Below are 20,552 nucleotides of genomic sequence, written 5' to 3' on the forward strand. Positions count from 1 at the left end.
ATTTATATATTTGGTGTAACCTGGCGCCTCTTTTTGATAGTAGACTCTTGTGTGTATGAAACTAATTTCCCCCAATCATATCTTTTTTGACAATTTCCTCCAATATTAATTGTAAAAATCATATATTTAATTTCTCAATAAAAAAAAATACTCAAACAAGTCAAAAGTCTAAAAACTCAAAAGGATTGTGAGCTATCTGCACATGGCCCTTAGCAGAAGGAGGCCTTAGCCCAAGCAATCCAAAACTGGGACAACCATGGAACTGAAAAATGTCGGATTGAACTTTTGTTTATCTTGTTTGTTAGAATTTATGGAGGTCAAGTTTTTTGACCTCCTCCTTTGTTAAATAAATAAATTATTAAAAAAAAACCATGGAACTGAAAACATTTAACACACAAGGGTAAAATTGTCTTTTCATAACATATCAAATCTTATCCGACCTCTTTCCGATCAGAATTTAAAGGTATAATGTCCCTGAAATGAAAGATACGGTCGGAAATGCGCCGTAAAAGGTTGAATTTGCACCGAGAACGATTGAAAATGTTCCCGTATGTTATCAATAAGACGACTTTACCCCTATGTAATGCCATATCAAATTATCAATCTGTCACTACGCCATTGCAGATATGGCTGTGCTCTTGAGACTACCCGCGATCCCTGTCCCTCTAAGAAACTCGTCACTTCATTCCTCAAGAGGATTGAGAATGGCTCTAAATACCCACAAGAACACCAACATCTCCTTCTCTGCCACGACTCGAAAGCTGCCCATACTGCTCTTTGACATCATGGACACCATTGTTCGTGACCCTTTCTACCATGACATCCCTGCTTTCTTCAGGTACCCACGTCTCTTTCCGTTTTACTGATTTCACTTGGGTCGTGTCTATGTTTTGTTTATACAAAGTAAAGTAAAGAAGAAGTGAAATTGGTCAATTTTCACTGCCATAAAGGTTCAAACTTTTTATCATTTTGTGTTGTTCACTGGGTAACTACATAAGGATTATCAACCCTTGGAGTAGGAAAATGGGTTAATTGGGTAGATCAAAAATCAGTTCTTTTAACATTGTAGTACTTTGTTCGGTTGCTGGCTTAATTTCTTTGCTTTCTGGCAAATTTGCCATTTTGTGCTTTAACATTGAGAATTTTGATGGCAGAATGCCGTTCGAAGAACTAATAGAGTCGAAGCACCCAACTGCATGGATTGAGTTTGAGAAGGGGTTGATTGATGAGGTATATATACATGACTCGGTGTTGGAGGATTATATAAGGAGAATTGCTAACCAACTGCTCTTTGTATCAGCGTATGTTGAACTCTTTTAGGATTGTACTGTTCAGACTTCAGGGCGATTTTTTTTTTATGCAAATATTGAGTGATTCCAAGAAGTTGTACAAAATGTTGGCTCAAGTGTACATTTTCCATACATGAATGTTTTTCTATAGCATGTCTAAGGTCTGTTTTGAAATGACCTTTTCTTTTCTCAGGTGGAACTAGCTAAAAAGTTCTTTAAGGATGGAAGGCCTTTAGATTTGGAAGGTAGTTTCTTAATCTTTTTTGGTTATGATGTTACCCTTACTGTTTAGGGACATTTTTCCACTGATGTCCGCAGTCTGTTTTGTGGTTCAATCACCGTAATGTGTTGGTATCTAAAACAATGGTTGAACTTTAAAATTATGTCCGGTGAGTGTACTTCTTGTATCTGGGAAAATACTTGTTCATAACCGAAATGAAGCACTCTGAAAATCTTCTTTATCAATGGTTCTTGTAGTGCTGTTTGAAGTTTGGTACTGCAGTACTGATAGTGAAGAGGACAATGGAAAATGAACTGTGGGATTGTGTTTTTCTTTGGAAGTCTCCGCAGCATATATTGGTTGCCAGTGACTATAAATATTACTTTATATTTCACGACTTCTTGGTCTTTGTTATTATTTTTGAAATTTTGCTGACATTACTTTGTAGAGCCTTCTTGGTTCTTTATTTGTATGTTTTGTTGGGCTGGGAAAGATTGATGAATAGAAGTGTTCACTTTGGAATGATATTGGAATGGTCAACTAAGGTCTCACCTAATATTGTTTTAGTCTAGGATTCCTTCTTTCCTAATCTTCTTACAAAAAAGTACTTCTTTCATCTTTGCAGGCCTTAAAAGTTGCATGAGAGAGGGATATTCCTACATTGCCGGTGTTGAGGAATTGCTTCATGTATTAAAACAAAAGAACTATGAGATGCATGCTTTCACAAACTATCCCATCTGGTTAGATGAACATTTCATGTCATGCTTTCTTCCCAAGTAAGCAGTTCATCATAATTGCAGCAAATCTTACCTTGTAGGTACGAGATGATTGAGGACAAATTAAACATCTCAAAATATCTATCGTGGACATTTTGTTCCTGTATAAATGGTATGTCAAGCAGATTTTGCATTTTACTTTTGAGATCCTCCCCCATCTGTTAGTTGCACAAGCATGTGGATGAATGGCTCGTTCTTCTTATCTGCGTTTGTGCTTTAGGGAAGAGGAAGCCTGATCCCGAATTCTTTTTGGAAGTTGTGAGACATCTCAAAGTTGATCCAGCAAGCTGTATATTCATCGATGACAGGTTTGCATCATTTGTGTGTGAAGTGTGAACAAGTGATTCCCATTTTCCATTTATCTAGGTTTACGAATCTATATCATATCCTCTTACATAGACCAGCATCATGTTTTCATCTGTTTGTGAAATTAATATTACAAGGCACCAACCAGATATATTTGGAATATGAAAAACTTGTAGTTGACTATAGTCTATACTGATCTTGCTTACTAGGGACACCAGGTTATGATGTTGCTTCATGTTTTATCCCAGGAAAAGAAATGTAGATGCTGCAAAGGAAGTTGGCATAATTGGTGTGCATTTTAAAAACGTAGATGTGCTTCGCCAAGATCTTTCTTTGATGGGAATTGACATTTCAGCAGATCAAACCAACCTTGCACAAGAATATTGATGTACACAAGGAAGTGATCATTCCATATCATGTACATCAAGAGTGTTTCTCAGGACTGGGGATGAGGAAGAGAATAACATCACAAATGTGTCCCAAGCAATTCAGCTCTATACGTCCATGTTGTATGGCATATGCTCGCAGCCTGTTCTTCTTTTCTTTTCCTCCATTCTTTCTAAATTTTTAGGGTTGTCATTTATATACAGCATTCGACACTGAATATAGCAAAAGAATGAAATTAATACGTTTACTTAGGATAATGCTACATTTCATCAGTGCAAAATTGTTTACATTGCAGTTACAAATTTAGAGTTGTTTATGATGTAAGCACTTCATAATCCTACGAGAAGCGAAGTGTATCAGTCTTTGAAATATCCGAGTTGGGTTTTCTACCATATTTTGCAACGTATAAAGGTCTGGCAACCATAAAATGATTAAAATCTTCTAAAAAAAAAACGATTAAAATCTCCTCGTATACTGACAAAACAAAACATATAAAGTCCCTGGCAACCTAATAGGATCATAATCCATGGAACTAGGTAATGAAGGAAATTAAAGGAAATGCAAGCAATAAATTAGAGAAAGATAATATTCATTTTCATTCCTTTTCCTTACACTAGAGGCTAAATGCCTTATATAGTTGTTCATACTATCAACCCTAGATGCCCATTAATATATGACCCGATCCGGGTCCAATAACCAGTCCATCTAGGTAAATTAATACACAAGCCCAAGATAATATAGGGTTGTAGAATAATGGTCCTAACAAGTCCTCCCCCCCTTGAAAACAAGCTTGTCCTCAAGCTTGAGAAGTTGGAAATTCGCGGATCAGGACCATCAGAGGGTAGTGTTAAGGCCTGGTTAAACAAAGTAACTGCCTGCTCGAGCAACTGCAGAAAGGACGTCAAGCAAGGGCTTTGCATGAATTTGAAGAGCATGCTTACTGTATGATATTGATTCCCTAGCGTTACTTAATGTGTCTCCAATGCTGCTGTCAACAAAAATGACCTCCATTTCCTGGCCAGTATCCACCATAGCCCAGCTAGCATAAACAAGATCCGCAAGAGAAACTTCAAAGATGGGAGCACATGTGCAGAGCTGAGCAGAGCATGGAAAGGAGTATAGAAGCAGCGCCTTGAAACATTGAAACGCACCTTCAGCCACACTCTCGTACAGATTTTGGCCAAGTGTTGCAATCTCAGCACTTAACTTTGCTATTATCCCCAAAAAGCTCATGTCATAGTCTTGTCGTTGAGACTTCAAAGACACAAGCAGAATGATAGAACTAAGTACCACCATGCCAATGATACAGTGAGTACATACTCGTGAGATCATAGTCAAACCACTGAAATGTCTGTCTTCTCTCAATATGTGAGCCAAATGTCCCCGTAAGGACAATACAACAACCATAGATCGTGATAGAGGAAATATCTTTCGCACTAGTGCGTGGAATGGTGAAGAAACCATAATTGAAGTCCTCACTGCCAGGAACAGCTCATCCGTACAGACATGATCCGCCAAAGTTTGAAGAAACCTTGGAGAAAATAACTCATATTTGCTGCGGATAAGAGAACTGACCTGTGAAATCAGCAAAACTATTGTGGCACCATGATTCAGTCTCATTTTGGTGGGTGCTACACATGCTGGCGAAGCAAAAGGGACTTCCAAAGCTGCACTGTCAGCACTATGCAGTAGATAGCTCGAGATCACGAATTTCATTATCATGGAGTCAAAGGTTGCAGACAAGAAGATAAGCAAGAACACCTCAATTGATGGCATGGATACTGAAGAGATTGTGGAAGGAACCAATGCATTATCACCAACAACATTTGAGAAAAATTCCATAATTGTAATAATGTACGTAGGGAAGTAAGGAGGGCAGATAACCAAAGAAACATAATCTCCGAAGCTCAAAGAACTAGCAGTACCATGAGCATCATATTCACTCCCATTACAAGAAGTATCTGAGTGGAAAGCAGCAACCTCATACCCCCAAAAATTTCCACCATTATAGCTGCCTTTAGCAAAATAATTTTTACTCCAACAGAAGTCGCATTCATCGAAGTTACTGCTACAAGAACTTTGGTTATGATCTCCCTCAAAAGACAACAATAATTCTGCATAATCAAGAAGCCAACAAGGAAGCTCCTGTCTTGAGTCTGTAATAAGCTCCACTACCCTACCAGTATGACCGAACCCAGGCACATCAGCCTCTATTGTTTTTGAATGCTCGAAACTTATGACATTCCCAACATGAGGGATAGCTATTGCTAGTGAAGCAGTATCTCTTGTCACGAACCCCGAAGCAACAAAACAAATCATGCCCATGGCTCTTAATACCATACAACTTGCAATGTCCATAATAACACCCACACCTGGGTTCAGTTTGATAGAATCTGCTGCATATATGGAAAGGACTAAAGCATAAACTACCATCTGTAAACCAATGGTACCCATAAAAAAATAGCTCTGGAAGACAAGAAGCACCTTGGCAAAATTTATCGCCACATAATGACCAGAAGTAGGGTCGAGTTGATGAAGTTGAAAACCCCAGGCATGACTAAATGATGGCAAAAGGACAATTCTCTCATGATCATTAAGCACATGGTCCTCGGCAAAAATCAGGTCAAAGTTCCCACATACCAATAATATTTTGCCAGCAGACCATGCTTCTACTAATGAAGGATCTTTGGCTTGATAATTATAGAGAGAGAAACCTCCATTGTGACAACCCAGAAGGCCTCCAAAAATTGTTGTTTCACAATGACATAATTGTAAGCAACAAAATAGCCAACACCATAACCACACTGCAGAACGTGTATCAACAAGGCATATTACCCTCTCAACATCAAACTTGACCCATGCGCAAACCATAGAATCTAGCTGCTTAGCATTTCTTTTACTTGGAAGAGCAACTAACGACATTGGCACCCTGACAGAACTCACTTGCATTTGTTCATAATTGTTACCAACAGACAAGTTTGCTTCACCAATAAATTCACCACAAAAAACATTACCAGTAATCATGTAATTAAAGCAAGGAGAAATGACAACAGACAATGCCCATTGGGTCGGATAATGATTAGCCAACTTGCAACATTGAAACACAATAGCAAACTCGTGTTCGTAAAATTGATCCTTCTTTGTTACCTTCTGTTCAATAGTCGAATCAGCAGAAGTGGTATCCTCGCGAGAAACATGTTGGGCAATAGTCTTCTTGTACTCCCAATCTCGTTGGACAATTTCTAACCCGTTAGGTTCCCTCTCGGTTTCGTCGTGATTGTTGAACAAAACAGAAGCAGGTGAGTAGCTACCACCAATTTTAAGTGTAGATGATGGATGACACACCATTGGTGCTTTAACAACAACTGAGATTGGATTCTGGGCTGAAGTCAAACTCATCGTATACGCTCCTCCAATTTGGAATGGAGACTCAGTAAAGACGACCACGGCGTCGCTTTGGGGTTCCAGTGAAGCGAGGCTGAGCTCCTCGGCAACGGCGACAGAGAAGGATTGAGGAAGAGTTTCTAGCTCGTCGATGAGGATAGAAGCAACAAGCTTGGGGTGAGAGACCTCTTTCTGGTCAGGGACATCGCAAGGTGGTGGTGGAGAAGATGGCGTTGTTGCCTGAAGATGCGATGTGTCGGTCAGAATATGTGGACCCACACCGAGCTGATAGAGTTCCTCCATAAACTCAGGGATGACATCACCGTTCTTTGCCTGCACGACCCAAAGATTGTGCTTGCGATTAATCGAGAACCTCAAGGACATACCCGTACCACGTAACAGCTCCGATTGCCGGCCCTTTTTGAAAGCTCTGATTTTTGCTGCCATGGCGGTTCGACTGCCGGAAGCCTTAAGTGGTTTGCCATGGAGAGAAATTGGTTGGGTAGGGTGGGGGCATAGCGGGTTGTGTGACGGTTGTTGTGGGTAGGATTGAGAGTTTGTGAGAATGGGTTGGGTGATGGGTTCAAAGAGAGAGTGAGTGGCAAGGTGAGGGTTGGGATAAGGGTGGGTATGATTGAGACCGTGTTGTTCGTCGGCAGCGTATGACTGATGGTGTGATTGAATGGAGTCCTCAGAGGCAGTGGGGGTCGGTGGAGATGGAGAAGCCGAAGCAACTTGAGCTGTGGGTTTGGTAATTGTAGGAGAATCAGTACTGTGGTGGGTAGGGGTAGGGCGGGGAAATTTTGAGGTAATTTCCCAAAGCTGGCGACGCTTCTCCAAGATCTTCGAGCGGCTCTCCTGATCCCGACGTTCCTCCTCCCTGAATATTTCGTGCAATTCATTCCGTAAGTGCGGAAGAGCAACCATGAGCTGTGCTTGTGCATCTAGAGGAACACTCTTGGCAGGTATCTCAGATTTGGGATGGAAGGTTGGACATGCGGAGAGGGTATGAGGTGGTTGAGAAACCATATCTGGAGAGGCTGATGGGTGGAGAGGTTGTGATGGAATCCAAGGGTTTTCAAACTGAGTGTGATTCGTCTCAGTGTTCCAGTAGTAGTAGCGGCCAGTAACACCATCAAACAACTCTCGCCACGGCGGTGGAAGTTGCGGTGGGTGGGAGAGATAATCAGGGGCTGGAAACACTTCGCCTATATGGATCGAAGGTCTCTGATACCAGATAATAGGATCATAATCCATGGAACTAGGTAATGAAGGAAATTAAAGGAAATGCAAGCAATAAATTAGAGAAAGATAATATTCATTTTCATTCCTTTTCCTTACACTAGAGGCTAAATGCCTTATATAGTTGTTCATATTATCAACCCTAGATGCCCATTAATATATGACCCGATCCGGGTCCAATAACCAGTCCATCTAGGTAAATTAATACACAAGCCCAAGATAATATAGGGTTGTAGAATAATGGTCCTAACACAACCATTAAACTCGTTGAACACATCGAAACAGAGAGATTGAAGAAGCAGAGGAAGGAAGAAAGAGCTGTTGTTTCAAGATGTGGAGTGTTGGGGCCTTTGACTCAATCACTTTAACAACACCATCTCCGTCGTCAGCTCTGTTCGGAGCTCTGGCCAAACCACCCACTTGTTCACTCCGCGTTCACTTTCCCTCTAGGCCTCTACGAGCTCTTCCCACCTTCACTCTTTCAAATCAATCGTCTTCTTTCGGATCCAAGAAAGCTCTCCCCTTTCGATGCTCTGCCGGTACATCTCTCACTCGTCTCTCAGTCAGCTGATTTGTTGTTTACTTTGCTCTTATTGCTGCGTTTTATTCAATGTATTTTGGGCTTTCAATTTGAGCTGATTTCAGTGAAAGTTTTTTAGTTGTTCCTATATGGGTTGTGTTTGTTTCCTCTGAATTAGGTATAGTTCAATGGAATTTGCAATGAATGAGATTCTTTCTGGTGAAAATTGACGTTTAGTAAAGTTTCGGCCTTGTGTTTCCTAAATGGCTATATGGTGCTAGATTATCACATAGAACTGTAATCATTGATTCACAATTATAAATCTAAAGTAAGTTCCTATGAACTATCTATAGGTTCCTGTTCATAGTTTATAGGAATGAAACAGTTTTTGTGCTCTGTGAATCTTCCTCCATCCCTATTTCCTCACTCTTTTTTTGTTGATACGAGTTATTTGCTCACTCTTAATGCGTTTGTGTCTGCAGCATTGACTCCGGAGCTGAAGAGTACGCTGGACAAAGTTGTTACTTCACACAAAGTGGTGCTGTTTATGAAGGGAACCAAGGACTTCCCGCAGTGTGGATTTTCAAACACTGTTGTACAAATATTGAGGTCGTTGAATGTACCTTTCGAGACAATTAATATCCTGGAAAATGAGTTTCTGCGTCAGGGATTGAAGGAGTATTCCAGTTGGCCCACATTTCCTCAACTTTATGTTGAAGGAGAATTCTTTGGTGGTTGTGACATCACTGTTGGTGAGTGAATTTCAGTGTTTATATGGTATTGTCGTTTCACATCATTTGATGCACGCAAAAGATATTTAATAGCACTTAAGTTTTATGCATGAGAGCTTATCATCTGTTAATCTATATTACCTCTATCAATCTGAAGTCATGCAAAGTAAAGTACATAGAAGTACATAACCTGAACGAAAGAATCTGAGAATTAAAGATCCGTAGATCTGTTCTGTCAATTTACAGTTTTAGTCAGATATGCCAATGAAATTTAAGCAGAAAAGCATTCGTCACGTCAAGTAAAAGTACACTATGGAATTTCTCCCAGTTGTCAACATTTTACCTTCTATCTTGAAAGGGAAGTTGGGATGTGAATGGTGCTCTTAAGCTAGCTTCTATCTTTTTTCATTGCCGTTTTTTTTCAGTTGCGAGTCTGGATAGGTATTGACAGTGTAGAATTTTATCTAGTCTGAAAAAGTTCATGCTGGTTAATGTTTCATTTGCAAACATAGAGTTGAGAGTTTTCACATCATCCTTTTGTTGTGTATTTTAAGCATCTTGTTTCCATTGGGGTAATATGCTCCCTGAATACTCATAAATGACAGCTGATCGAAACCTAACTTTGTGCGCCTCCCTTAATGACACTTCAGTTATCTGTACACTTGTTGTATGCTTCTTGATTGGTTTCCGACTTGCTGGTAATGACACATACGAGCATATTAACACATGGAAAGTCACTTGATGTCAATATAGAGAGCACATTGTATTGGAGGGTCAAAGGCCGAGACATTGTGGCATATGGCTTATGAGGTGACACAGAACATAGTAATAGGGTTGCTCAGTCAATCAAACTATTCCTCAGTTTAATGAGTATCATGTTCTTACTTTGTGTAGTCAATTATTGTGTACAATAGTTTGAGTTTGCAGGAAGGTGATATATGTCTATTGTATCCAATTTTTTGAGGTCGCTATTTCTTTGCAGATGCATACAAAAGTGGGGAGTTGCAGGAAGTACTGGAGAAGGCAATGTGCTCATGAAGCTTTCGGGTTGGGACTTATCAAAGTGTGGACTGTGCTCATATTGCTTCAATGTAATTTATCTTTTCTCCAAAGCTGTGCACTTTGATTACAGGAAAACTGTATATTCGTTTGTTTAAGCACTAAAGAATCTGGCAATCCGAAATGGCGAGAAATAGTTTTGTTGATATAATCCGGAATTACAATTTCCATAGTGAATGCCTGATATAACCTATACAGATATCCACGACTGCTGCCTATAGTTGATGATTGCCATTTTTTATTTATTCTTTATTTCGTTGCAGCTGTGCTACAAATTTGTGTCATACACACCCCAAAGCCGAAAGGAACTGATCCGTGTTCACTCATTTTCGGTGTAGAGTGACTTATAAATTATAATTTAGTTTTGGGGTTGTATGTTTTACAACCTCTTTTTTCCTAACAACAAAAACATTGGCTGGAGTGCTCTGTGGTAAACCTCTTAACTTGTATCTCAGTCCATATTAGGTCTAGTGTTCCAATGTAATTCATCCACCTTGTTGTTGTCATGTATGTTTACCTGTGGCTAGATCGAAAGGTGATTTTATATTGTAGGCAGCAGCAACCCCACTGTCAGCACATAGACTACAGCCAATTTGTTTGCAATCCTACTGTAAACTTCAGTAATTAATTTAGGCTGTCTCCAGTAATTGATCCACATGCGGGCATGAGGGTTGTGGGATACTACTGTGAAATATACAAATGTCATATTCTCACTGGTTAGTTATTTTAGAAAGCTAAATTCAGTCATATGTTGTTGGAGACCATTAATTAAATAGTTATATTTTAGGAGGGCAAAAATTTAATCCTAGGCCAATATAGCCCTCCATTACTGGAGATGGCCTTAAGCAACGTTACCTCGACAACCACCACTCTTTACCGGAGCCTGCAAAACACAGTTTCTCATTGCTGAGCTCATAACAGCCACTCTGATTTCTATTTCTGGATTCCGCTGCATGCATTTTGCATGGAAACATGAAGGCACCATCCAGTCCTGTAAGATCGATCATCATATTTCTTTTCTCTGTGCCCAAATTCAAATGAACACTTCAATCTGGTCCCTATCTGGCCTCAAGGACCCGGTAAATTATTCCTGTTCTGTAGTGAATAATACACCAGAGACCAGACTCTTATTATGGTGTAAATTGGCCTTTTGTATTATGCTCAATATTGCCTTGACAGAATACTTTTCTGGCATTACTAGGCAAGTGGCATGGTTTCTATCAGTTTCTAGAAATTCAAGATGTATGCAGTTTTGAAACAGCAGTCCTTTCAAGTTTCTTGCACGCGATTTTTCTATTCCTCAGATTGCTGGGAAAATATATGTCTAAATGTTTTTTTTGTTCTTGAAACCAAGGATTAACCAACCAGTTAAACTGTTAAAGTAGGTTTGCCGTCGACGTCCCCATGACAATAATTTCACAAGTATACTAATATAATCATCTCCAAAAAAAAAAATTAGATAAATTCCTCTGACTTGCCCGCTATCTCTAATCACATGTCCACAACTCCTCTATCATTTTAGGTAGGGGCTAGTAAAGAGGATAGTAAGAAACTATGAAAGCCTTCATAATCTGTTTTGTAAAGGTAGATATGTGTTTTTTTTTTTGGTTATGTAGATGTAGGATTAGCTGTAAATTCTGGATACTGTACGTGTCTCACCTTGACCCTGGTTAGGAGAAAGTTAAAATATAGATACGTGGACGAACAGTATTGGTCTGTGATGCTGGCCAGACCTGAAAACGGGTAAGCATATCATGGCTGGTTTCCTCCGACACAGAGACACAAATAAAGACGATAGATTGACGAGAGAGAGAAGCGCAGGATCAAAACCTTCTAACATATTCCTGCTATCTCCATTCTCAGATATAACTATGACCCAGTTCGCCATGGTACTCTCTCTCTCTCTCTCTCTCTCAATTCAATTCAATTCAATTCAATTCAATTCAGCCTTACTTTCTATTTCAAACGTATGTTGTTAACCAAGTGCTTTACTCTCTATTCAATCATATGTTGTTTTGTCAAGTTCAATTAACTTTGTGTTATTTAACTCATAATCATGAAGCTTCGATCTTTTCATAGATGCCCATATTCATTTATACGTACAATATAATTTTGATTGGGTGGTTTACAAGTAAAGAAGCCTCCTTTTTGGTTTAGATAAACTCATGTTCTAGTTGAATAGTTTCAAAGGAACACCCATTGAATTTTTCCAAGCTCTCTATAGTCATTGAAAAGGAGTAATAAACTAATAACAGGAGGCACCATGTTGGAAATAGTTCATGTTTGAAGCTCTAAATTACATATTGACACTACCTAAATGCAGGTTGAGGAATTGGCATCGCTTGTTAAGGACAATCTTTCGTGCAAGCATCTTATTCTGTCGGTGGAAGAGGCTTTGGTGGACTTCCTTCAGAGTGATACCAGGCATGTAAGACAACTGCTGAATGTTATCGCCACTGTCTTTTCTAGTTAGCGGTTAATTTAGTGTTTAGCCAGAAAGCTGTGCAGTACTTGACAGTTATCAGTTAGGGATTTGGGAGTCTGCTGCGGCCTTCAAGTGCCCACTTTTGAGATTTGTTTGATGCGTCGTTAAATGTAGGAGCTATCTGCTAGAGGAGAGTTTTATTTTACATGGAATAGTCTTGCAGAGTTATTTATAAGAAATATACTCTTAGTGATTGTTTATATCTTATTATTGACAAATATTTTAACTGAATTGATTTAATCATGCATGTTTTTTAAGTGAAGGGTTGTCTTGCTTTTGTCTTTTACGTGTCTGGGTTACATGGTTATTGTCTTATTGATAATTAAGAACTCTAAGTAGGAGATAAGGTCTATTGAAAAAACCTTGTATCTTTCCCTCATATCCATTTGTTTGAGAAGTTATGTGAGTTCCTCAATGTCAAGTGAAGGGTAAAACATCAGAAATTCTTGGTTTCAATTGCACTGTGGCAGCAACTTCAGCTTGTGGAGTTGCGGGTGTTAAAAAAGTTGTGTCTTTGCTTCTGTTGATTGCAGTGGGTTTATTATCTGATATAGAGTTAAGTATTGTTCTGGAGTATCTCTTTGAAACTTTTTTTCCCCCATAATTATCGTCTGCTGAGAGTATTTAATAAACTAAAAGTGTGCTGCACTGCTGCAGTTCAAGTGGACTCTTGCAGTTAGAACCAATGAACTCATACAACCGTCTTCTCTTGCATCGTCTTGCAGATATATTTGGGTACCTTTTTTCCCCCTTCATCTGCAAATATTTTCTTTTGGTTTACAGATATTTTTTTGTGTGGTGAAGAATGTTTTGGCTCGCATTTTCCTCACTTTTATTAATGATAATGTCCACCCTGCTAGATTTTCCCATGAATCTGTTGGTGAAGGAGAGGAGCGGCATTTAGTTTTGGGGCGGTGCCCGGAGACATCAATGTATGCTAAGACTACAATATCCCACATGTTCTTTTAACATTTACTCTCCATGGTTATAACTGTGGTTTAGCTAGATTGTTATAGTTAATGCTATTGAACTTATATGTCTCCTGTTTGTTTTGCATTTGATAATCTGTGCATATGGTCACAGACCCTCCATCCTTGTCAGTGATATTTTGTGGCAGTGTGATGAGCCTGAATCTCCAATGACTTCACATCTATTATTAAAGAGGTCAGAAACCCCTCCAGGTAAAGAATTTACCCCTGCTCATTATTTCTTAAATTTGTACTGGAATACAGGGTCTTAACGCATCGTCGTTGTTATTCTATATGTGTACAGTTGATAGTTGTAATCATGTTGACCAAAGAAAACTTAGACTGTTACATCATGAATGATGTATTTACTGTCAAATGATGATATGTTGAGACAAACATTCTGTTACATTTTTAGTGTTGAGGAAATCATCTCCTTCGCTTCAATATTCACTGGAGGAGAGAGAAGCAGCATATGTGGCAGCTCGTGAGCGAATATTTTCAAGGGATTTGGGTGAGGTAAAGGAATCTGTAACGCCAAGACAGCGCACTGATCCTGTGGTAGCACGCCGGATGATAGCACATGCCCTCGGCAAAAGAATTAACCCTACCAGTCAGGATGCAACCTATCAAGATTGCAACGTCTCTAGAGAGCAGAGTGATAAATTGAATATTCAAGCCAAGGTTGAAGCTGAGACCAATTTTCTTGTGGAAGCTTTTCAGCAGACCGTCACCCCTTTGGACCAAAATGTGAACTCCCGTGGTGAAGTAAAAAAGAATAACCGTAGTTTGAATCCCTCACTGCTAACTCTGAATGAAAGGAAGACAAACCAAAAACAAGATGAGAAGTCTGATGCTGTCAGCGGCATATCTTCGAATGGAAGAAAAGGACATGGTGCAGATGAGGAAGACATCAAAAGGGAACATCTGGGTGCGGCCAAGAGGATGTTTGCTCATGCCTTAGGAACACGCTCAGGAAAGAATGGTGTTTCATCAAAAGGCAGTGAGATAAAGCATGTTGACAGGGAGTGAAGTTATGAACAGGATAATGGTTGTCTGGTTCGTTTGAATCGTTTCTCATGGCACTCAGCAGTCAGCACACGTAAATCGGAGTTGTTGGGGGTCTTGAGTCATATCCAAGAGTCTTTATGGGTAGGTAATGATGGCTCGGATGGAGATGCAGGGCAAAACAAGTGCTCCTCTTGGTGCATTTTGTCTCACTCGCAGACGCACAATGACAATCCTCATAGCCAGCTGATATGTGCAGATATTTGAGCAGCCATTCGTGTAATATTGAAGCCATTTTATGTAGCTGAGATATTTCGGATGATGATGTTGTCGGCTGTACTCTATCTGTTATTTTGGGGAAAGTATAAGCACGATTACAGCTTACTGAGTGTCATTTTGGTGTTATCAAGTACAATCTTTTGTGTCAAAGTTTGTGGTTGTAATAGGTGGTGTTAGTGTGTTATAACTCACCATTCTCTGTTATCTTTACAATATTATGTCAGATATTTTACTTAGCAAATAAATATATTTCACTGCTACAGAATCAAGATGAAGTGCCATTCCAAAAAATAGTGAAGGGTAAATATGCTATAATTATTTGCATGTCCAGAAACAATGTTTGGCACCAACATCAGTTAAATGTCGATGGTGCTGCTTCTAATCCTGTTTAATTTTTTGAAACTGTGTGAAAATGAGAAGTAACACCATGACCGCTCTTATAAACCAGAGATTTTTGTCCCTGACAATTTTTACACTGGAAGTACACATAATCATTGTATTCATGGAATAATTACACTGTACAAATTGCAGTACATCTTTACAACAAACTGAGAACTATACTGAAATTGGAATAATGTAAGGGGATGCCCATATGATAGCCTCAGGCAACCAATGTGCTTCTGTTGGTGGCAATGTCTGGCTTGAATTACTGGACACCTCAATGCTAGCTTTGATGATTCGAGATGAGTCTCTACTGGTCCCTCGCTGATCTGTATGCTTCCTCCGGTCCATGCAACGCGGTACCATGCAATTTGATTGTGTACATATTCTGGAATGCAAAATTAATCCAAGCCAGGCCTTGTTACATCCTTCACAGCCTCCAGAAGCTCGAACAGTGCACTTCTTAACATGAACAAACAACTTTTTAATTTTGAGGCAGTTTTTGTTCGGGTAAGAGCAAGGCCGGCTCTTGGTAGGGTAACAAAGAGCATCAGGTCTCAACACATGGAGCAGTTCCTTTATCAATGCTACAATCAATCCTTCAGGCAGTTGTCTCTCTCTACCAATCTTTGTCACATAACCAACCGCAGGCGAATAGCCTTTATCTTGATCGTTCTCACCTACCAAGCTCGGATCAGTATCTATATAGCTAATGCTGCTGCATGGCTCGTTCTTCTCTGCACTAGTCAGCGCAGTAAGATCGCTGAGGTGATGGAGAATCATTAGTGAGGAATACTTGGCCTGACGAAGTGTGTCAAATTGATAATGATTCTTCACACAGAAGTTCAAGAAAGAAGTTCTTTCCTCGAATAGACCATTGTTCAAAATAACGTCTCTATCCTTAACATCAAGAAGCTCATAATCCTCCATTACTATTCCCAAGGAAAGCACATGTTGTTCCATGTCGACTGTGTGTGTGTCCTTTCTGCTACAAAGGCTATGGCATTTTTCGCAAAGGTGCAAGGTTTTGCACTGACTACAAAACCAGTGTTCCCCAGATAATATAGCTTCGTTGCAGCGTATGCAAACATACTGCAAGTCAACAACCATGAAATCCTCCCTGCTGGTTAAAATAACATCCCCAGTTTCTGCATTAGGAGAATATCTTTGGTGGAACCGTGGAACCATTAGAAGCTTCTGCATGTCCCATGGCTTCTAAAGTTCTCTTTCTAATTTTTGTCTCCTTGCCAATCTCCTTAACCAAATCTTCAGCAGCACTAGACCAATAGTCACCATCAAAATGTGGCAAACGAGCTGCTGTGACCTTAGAGTGGCATCCCCCAGTGCTACTAGGAACAAAATACCGATCATATAAGTTAGTAGTGCCGACCACAATCCCTTCATCACTTGCCTTCTTTATCACTAAGTGATACCATTTACGCAGCTTGATTGGTAATAGTGTCTTCTGCATCAGTGGATGGCAGTACAGAATATAATCTTCTTCCTTTAAAACATTGATAAACACAGCCTTTATTTGGACAGTAGCCACATTCTGAGCTGAACTCCTGCACATACATACCAAAAATACACACATCTACACCATCAATACTAGACACAATTTACTTATTTTACTAGGATTCTTCACATCTCAAGTCCTTTTGTTCAGTAGCTTAATGAAAAACAACGAAAAATAGAACAGCATATACTTTTAAATTTTAACTTTTAAGAGAGGAGATTAAGATTTTGCTGGCATTTACAAACAAAAGAGCGTAGCAATTGCCAACTAATCAGAATGAATCTTGAAATGGAGTAGCAGTATGAAAATCACAATACAAAAGAGTGTTGAGAAGATACTCCTAAACCCAATCACCAAAATAAAACGAGAAAACCTGTTTTGGTTCAAGTCTATATGATATACCTGCTCTCCACAACAAAATAGAACGAGAAAAATAAAATACACACTCCAACATAAAAAGGAAATACATTCCAAATCTCTGATTATATGACTTTAACTAGGTCCATACGAAATACACAGTTGAGTTCCAACTAATGGCATTGGATAGCCATGAACACCTGACAAATAAAAGCTTAACTTAAAACTGAAGCAAAGAGGAACAACTAGTATCGTTTCCTCATGGTTACAGAGCAGCAATATTGAATAGTCGAGCAGGTGCGTACTCTGATGTCTTCTTCAATGGGCGATCGCTCGCACTGTTGGCCGCGGAAAAGCGAGAATAGCACAATTGTGTTTTGGATGCTTATAACAGTTCAATTCACCACAACTTAAACAAGCTACTTGATAGCCAGGGCCAACAGATGTACCGGGTGGGACACGTTGCAGGTACGGGCAGCGAAGATATGAGTGCTTAACTTGCTTGCAACAGATCCTACAATACTCAAGAGGGCCTGGTGGAGGAGTCCAAGCGCCTCCGATGACCACCGGTTTATCTGCCATACTACCTGTTGCTTTACTCTTCTTGTTCATCTCCTTAATATAATCAATCATCTCCTCCGGGGAAGCAAAGAAGTCATCTTCATCACGATGAGGCATCAAGTCCGGTCGGTATTCTGGTATATGTAATGGATCCGGCAGAACAAGGAAGTTTGTCGACCAGATTTTCCTTTTTGGTTTTGGAGGAACATCAATAGTCTCCACAGGAGGAGGTGTACCAGTGAAGAGTCTGACATAATACTTAAAAGAGCAATGGGCAGGAAGATGGTCCTTTGCACCACAAATCCCACAAAATTCGTTGATTGAACTCTCACCAGTAGCCGATGCATGATCACTGCAGCATGTAACAAACGCCGGAAAGAGATACCTGAAGGGGCACATCCGAGGCCAGTGCTCGTTTATCTCGCCACAAATCCTGCATTGCCATTTGCTTCTTCAGTTGCTCTCGAGGCTTGAGTTAAAGCATCTAGATCTCCAACATTGTCATTTGCTTCTTCTTCTCGAGCCTGAAACTCAGCCAACTTGAGTTTGGCGTTTTTGGTCATGAGTGAAGGAAAGTCCGTGTTCGGGCAGATTGGAGGCCAGTGGTCATCACGCTGGCCACAAATTCCACACCACCACCGGTCATTCTTGGTCCCAGATGTCGAAAGCATTCGAACCAAGGCTTGTCTCCCTTCTTCTTCCTTCTCTTCCTCCTTACTTGCAAATTTCCGGTTCTTGATCTCTTCCTCCGACATCATTCCGGTCCATTCAACCCATATAAATTCTCCTGGTTTTTCCGGGTTCTCGATCGTCGTTAACCACTTCTCCTCCTTCTTCTTTTCGTCTAACGGATCACGGACCAGGACTAATGGTTTCGATTTCAATCCCGCATTATACCCGCGCAACATGCCTCGCAGATCTTCTCTAGCTAGGGTTCCTTTTGTTGTAGTGAAAAAGGCTATAATAGTAAGAGAGCTAATTGAGATGTAACGTATTCATTCATATGAGCCTCTATTAGTTATGACTAGGATTCCAATCTCTAATACAATTGGTAAACCTATTACTACTTGGAACCACATTACTTATCCTATATGGAATAAGGCACATCAAGAATGATTTTCCCTACAAGTGGCAGATCCTTTGCACAGAAGCCAACATTTTTCGGCTTGTGCTTTCCGGATTCCATATCTTTCAACACACATGTGAAACACACATACTCCTCTGAATCACAGTTATCATTATACAGAGCACATATCTGATGCTGCCACCCTTCACATCTACCACACTGCACCCACGGCTCCTCCATTTCCTCATCAGTTTTCCTCTTTTCGAGTGTCGCCTTTGAAACCTTGATATTCCCAAATGAGATATCCAAACTCCTAGACTTGTTATAGCACCGTGCACAAAAAAATACTTGGAACCATGCTCAGTTGGTGCGCTGTAGTAGTTTGCTCTCTCCTTAATCCGACCACTACAGTTTGAACAGTACATTGGCATCGCCGCAAACAATAGCTCACCGGATGCACAAAACTGACACACTCGCTTTTTAACTGAACCAGGCATTTGGGCCGCGGCGGCCGACAATAGACTCTTCAAATGAGCCTCGATTTGCTCTCCCGCGCCCTTTGTTACTTCATTTTCAAACTCTCCAATCTTCACTTGCGTTACTTCGGAATCCGAAGACACAGGAGATTCAACCTTCGACCTTTTCGAACACACCTGCGAATCTTGACTTGTTTCATCTGAAGAAACTGTAGGTGTAGGGCTTCTCTTTCGGGTTTGCTGATACGTTAACATCTTGTTGTTTATGACTGAATGCAGACCCATTGATATAATCCTCAAAAAGGCTTGCAATGGAAGTCATTACCGGGTAGTCCGGAATCCGACCGCCGAAAATCTCCGGCGAATTACTGGTACAACTCTGCATCACGGTCATTCAAGAGCTCAGAGTAACTGAAAGAAGCCAAAACTAGAATGAAACGCAAAACCATAATAAACTGAGAGTGGGATTTGAGTGTACACTCTCGCGCACAAGGAAAGGCGAGGCCAGCAGGTTTGTTTATGGCAAAATAGAAAGCGCGAATTCGATCTTAACTTCAAAAAAAAAAAAAGAAAAAAAAAAGAAGCGCGTATTCCCTTTCCGTTTAGGATTATAGAATCCGTTACCCAATAGGAATGGGAAATTAAAACAATGAATTTTACTTTATCTATTTTTATTATTATTCAAAGGGCAGTAAAACTGTCAAAAGGTATATAATTTACTATATTTTAAGGGTGCATATATAAACATTTTTTTGTCAAATTCAATAAGTTATTCGGTGAATGACTACTGGTGAATATAAATTGATTGACGTCAAAACTAGGACGTATTATAGCCAAAATTTCGGAGAAATTTTGACATATCCTCCCTTCTAATTGGTGCTTTGTGGATTTGATCGAGGGATTTGAGAAAATTGACATGTAAGCCAAAGTCTAATGATGAAGCAAGGGACTCCTGCATGAGGCTTTCTCCAAAGTTTCCCAGGAGTCTGTGGCTGATGAAATAGTGAATGCATGCGATCCCATCAGAGTGGCTGTTACGGTGGAGTCTTTGCTGTTTGAGAGCTGGGGTGGTACCAATGGATCACAAAAGGCTAAGTACCGACGCCTGATTTTTGACCTGAAGGACCAAAAGAACCCAGAATTTCGCAGAAGAGTTCTTGTTGGAGATATTTAGGCAGAGAGGGTTGTAGACATGTCCTTGAATGAAATGCCAAGTCCTCGGAGGCAACCAAAGCTTGGGGTAAGTTATCCGAGGCAATCAAAGATTGACAATGAAGACATGCACCAGATCAACCCAACTGTGATCGATGTGGGAAACGCAAGACCTAACAATAAGACTTGCGAGTCTACTTTAGCACCCATCAACAAGTAGCTATCTACATGCACCGGTTGCATTTATTTGCTCTAATTTATTATCAGTAAGCCGTGAGTAGTTGATTAACAGGACAACGATGATTTGTATGAAAGGTTATATTTGGCCTAATAGGCATCAATGGCAAGAAGTTACTAAAAATGGGTCAACAATTGTAAAACACAAATAGGTA

The 20,552-nt window shown here is 40.0% G+C and overlaps 3 protein-coding genes across 4 annotated transcripts; all 3 read left to right on the top strand.

Moving 5' to 3' along the window:
- The first annotated feature begins 626 nt into the window (after positions 1 to 626).
- Positions 627 to 3,372, top strand: LOC126798478 (flavin mononucleotide hydrolase 1, chloroplatic). The gene is made up of 7 exons (XM_050525460.1): positions 627 to 838; positions 1,155 to 1,230; positions 1,483 to 1,534; positions 2,135 to 2,249; positions 2,327 to 2,397; positions 2,506 to 2,593; positions 2,840 to 3,372. The coding sequence occupies exons 1-7, from the start codon at positions 627 to 629 to the stop codon at positions 2,976 to 2,978; spliced, it is 753 nt and encodes a 250-aa protein (XP_050381417.1). The 3' UTR covers positions 2,979 to 3,372.
- Positions 3,373 to 7,862: 4,490 nt separating this feature from the next.
- Positions 7,863 to 11,174, top strand: LOC126799184 (uncharacterized). Of its 2 annotated transcripts, XR_007672600.1 has the most exons (5): positions 7,863 to 8,143; positions 8,607 to 8,876; positions 9,838 to 9,946; positions 10,178 to 10,211; positions 10,874 to 11,174. XR_007672600.1 is itself a non-coding variant. In XM_050526323.1 (3 exons), exons 1-3 carry the CDS (start codon positions 7,936 to 7,938, stop codon positions 9,891 to 9,893), a joined length of 534 nt encoding a protein of 177 aa, XP_050382280.1. In that variant the 5' UTR covers positions 7,863 to 7,935; the 3' UTR covers positions 9,894 to 10,113. The 2 variants fall into 2 exon arrangements, 1 of the variants encoding a protein (XP_050382280.1); XM_050526323.1 differs by lacking the exons at positions 10,178 to 10,211; positions 10,874 to 11,174 and having other exon boundaries at positions 9,838 to 10,113.
- Positions 11,175 to 11,656: 482 nt separating this feature from the next.
- On the top strand, positions 11,657 to 14,914 carry LOC126799082 (uncharacterized). The gene is made up of 6 exons (XM_050526198.1): positions 11,657 to 11,803; positions 12,238 to 12,338; positions 13,057 to 13,134; positions 13,260 to 13,331; positions 13,483 to 13,580; positions 13,783 to 14,914. Exons 1-6 carry the CDS (start codon positions 11,669 to 11,671, stop codon positions 14,394 to 14,396), a joined length of 1,098 nt encoding a protein of 365 aa, XP_050382155.1. The 5' UTR covers positions 11,657 to 11,668; the 3' UTR covers positions 14,397 to 14,914.
- Positions 14,915 to 20,552: the final 5,638 nt, after the last annotated feature.

The sequence above is a fragment of the Argentina anserina genome, chromosome 6, assembly GCF_933775445.1.
Source record: "Argentina anserina chromosome 6, drPotAnse1.1, whole genome shotgun sequence".
NCBI lineage: Eukaryota > Viridiplantae > Streptophyta > Magnoliopsida > Rosales > Rosaceae > Argentina > Argentina anserina.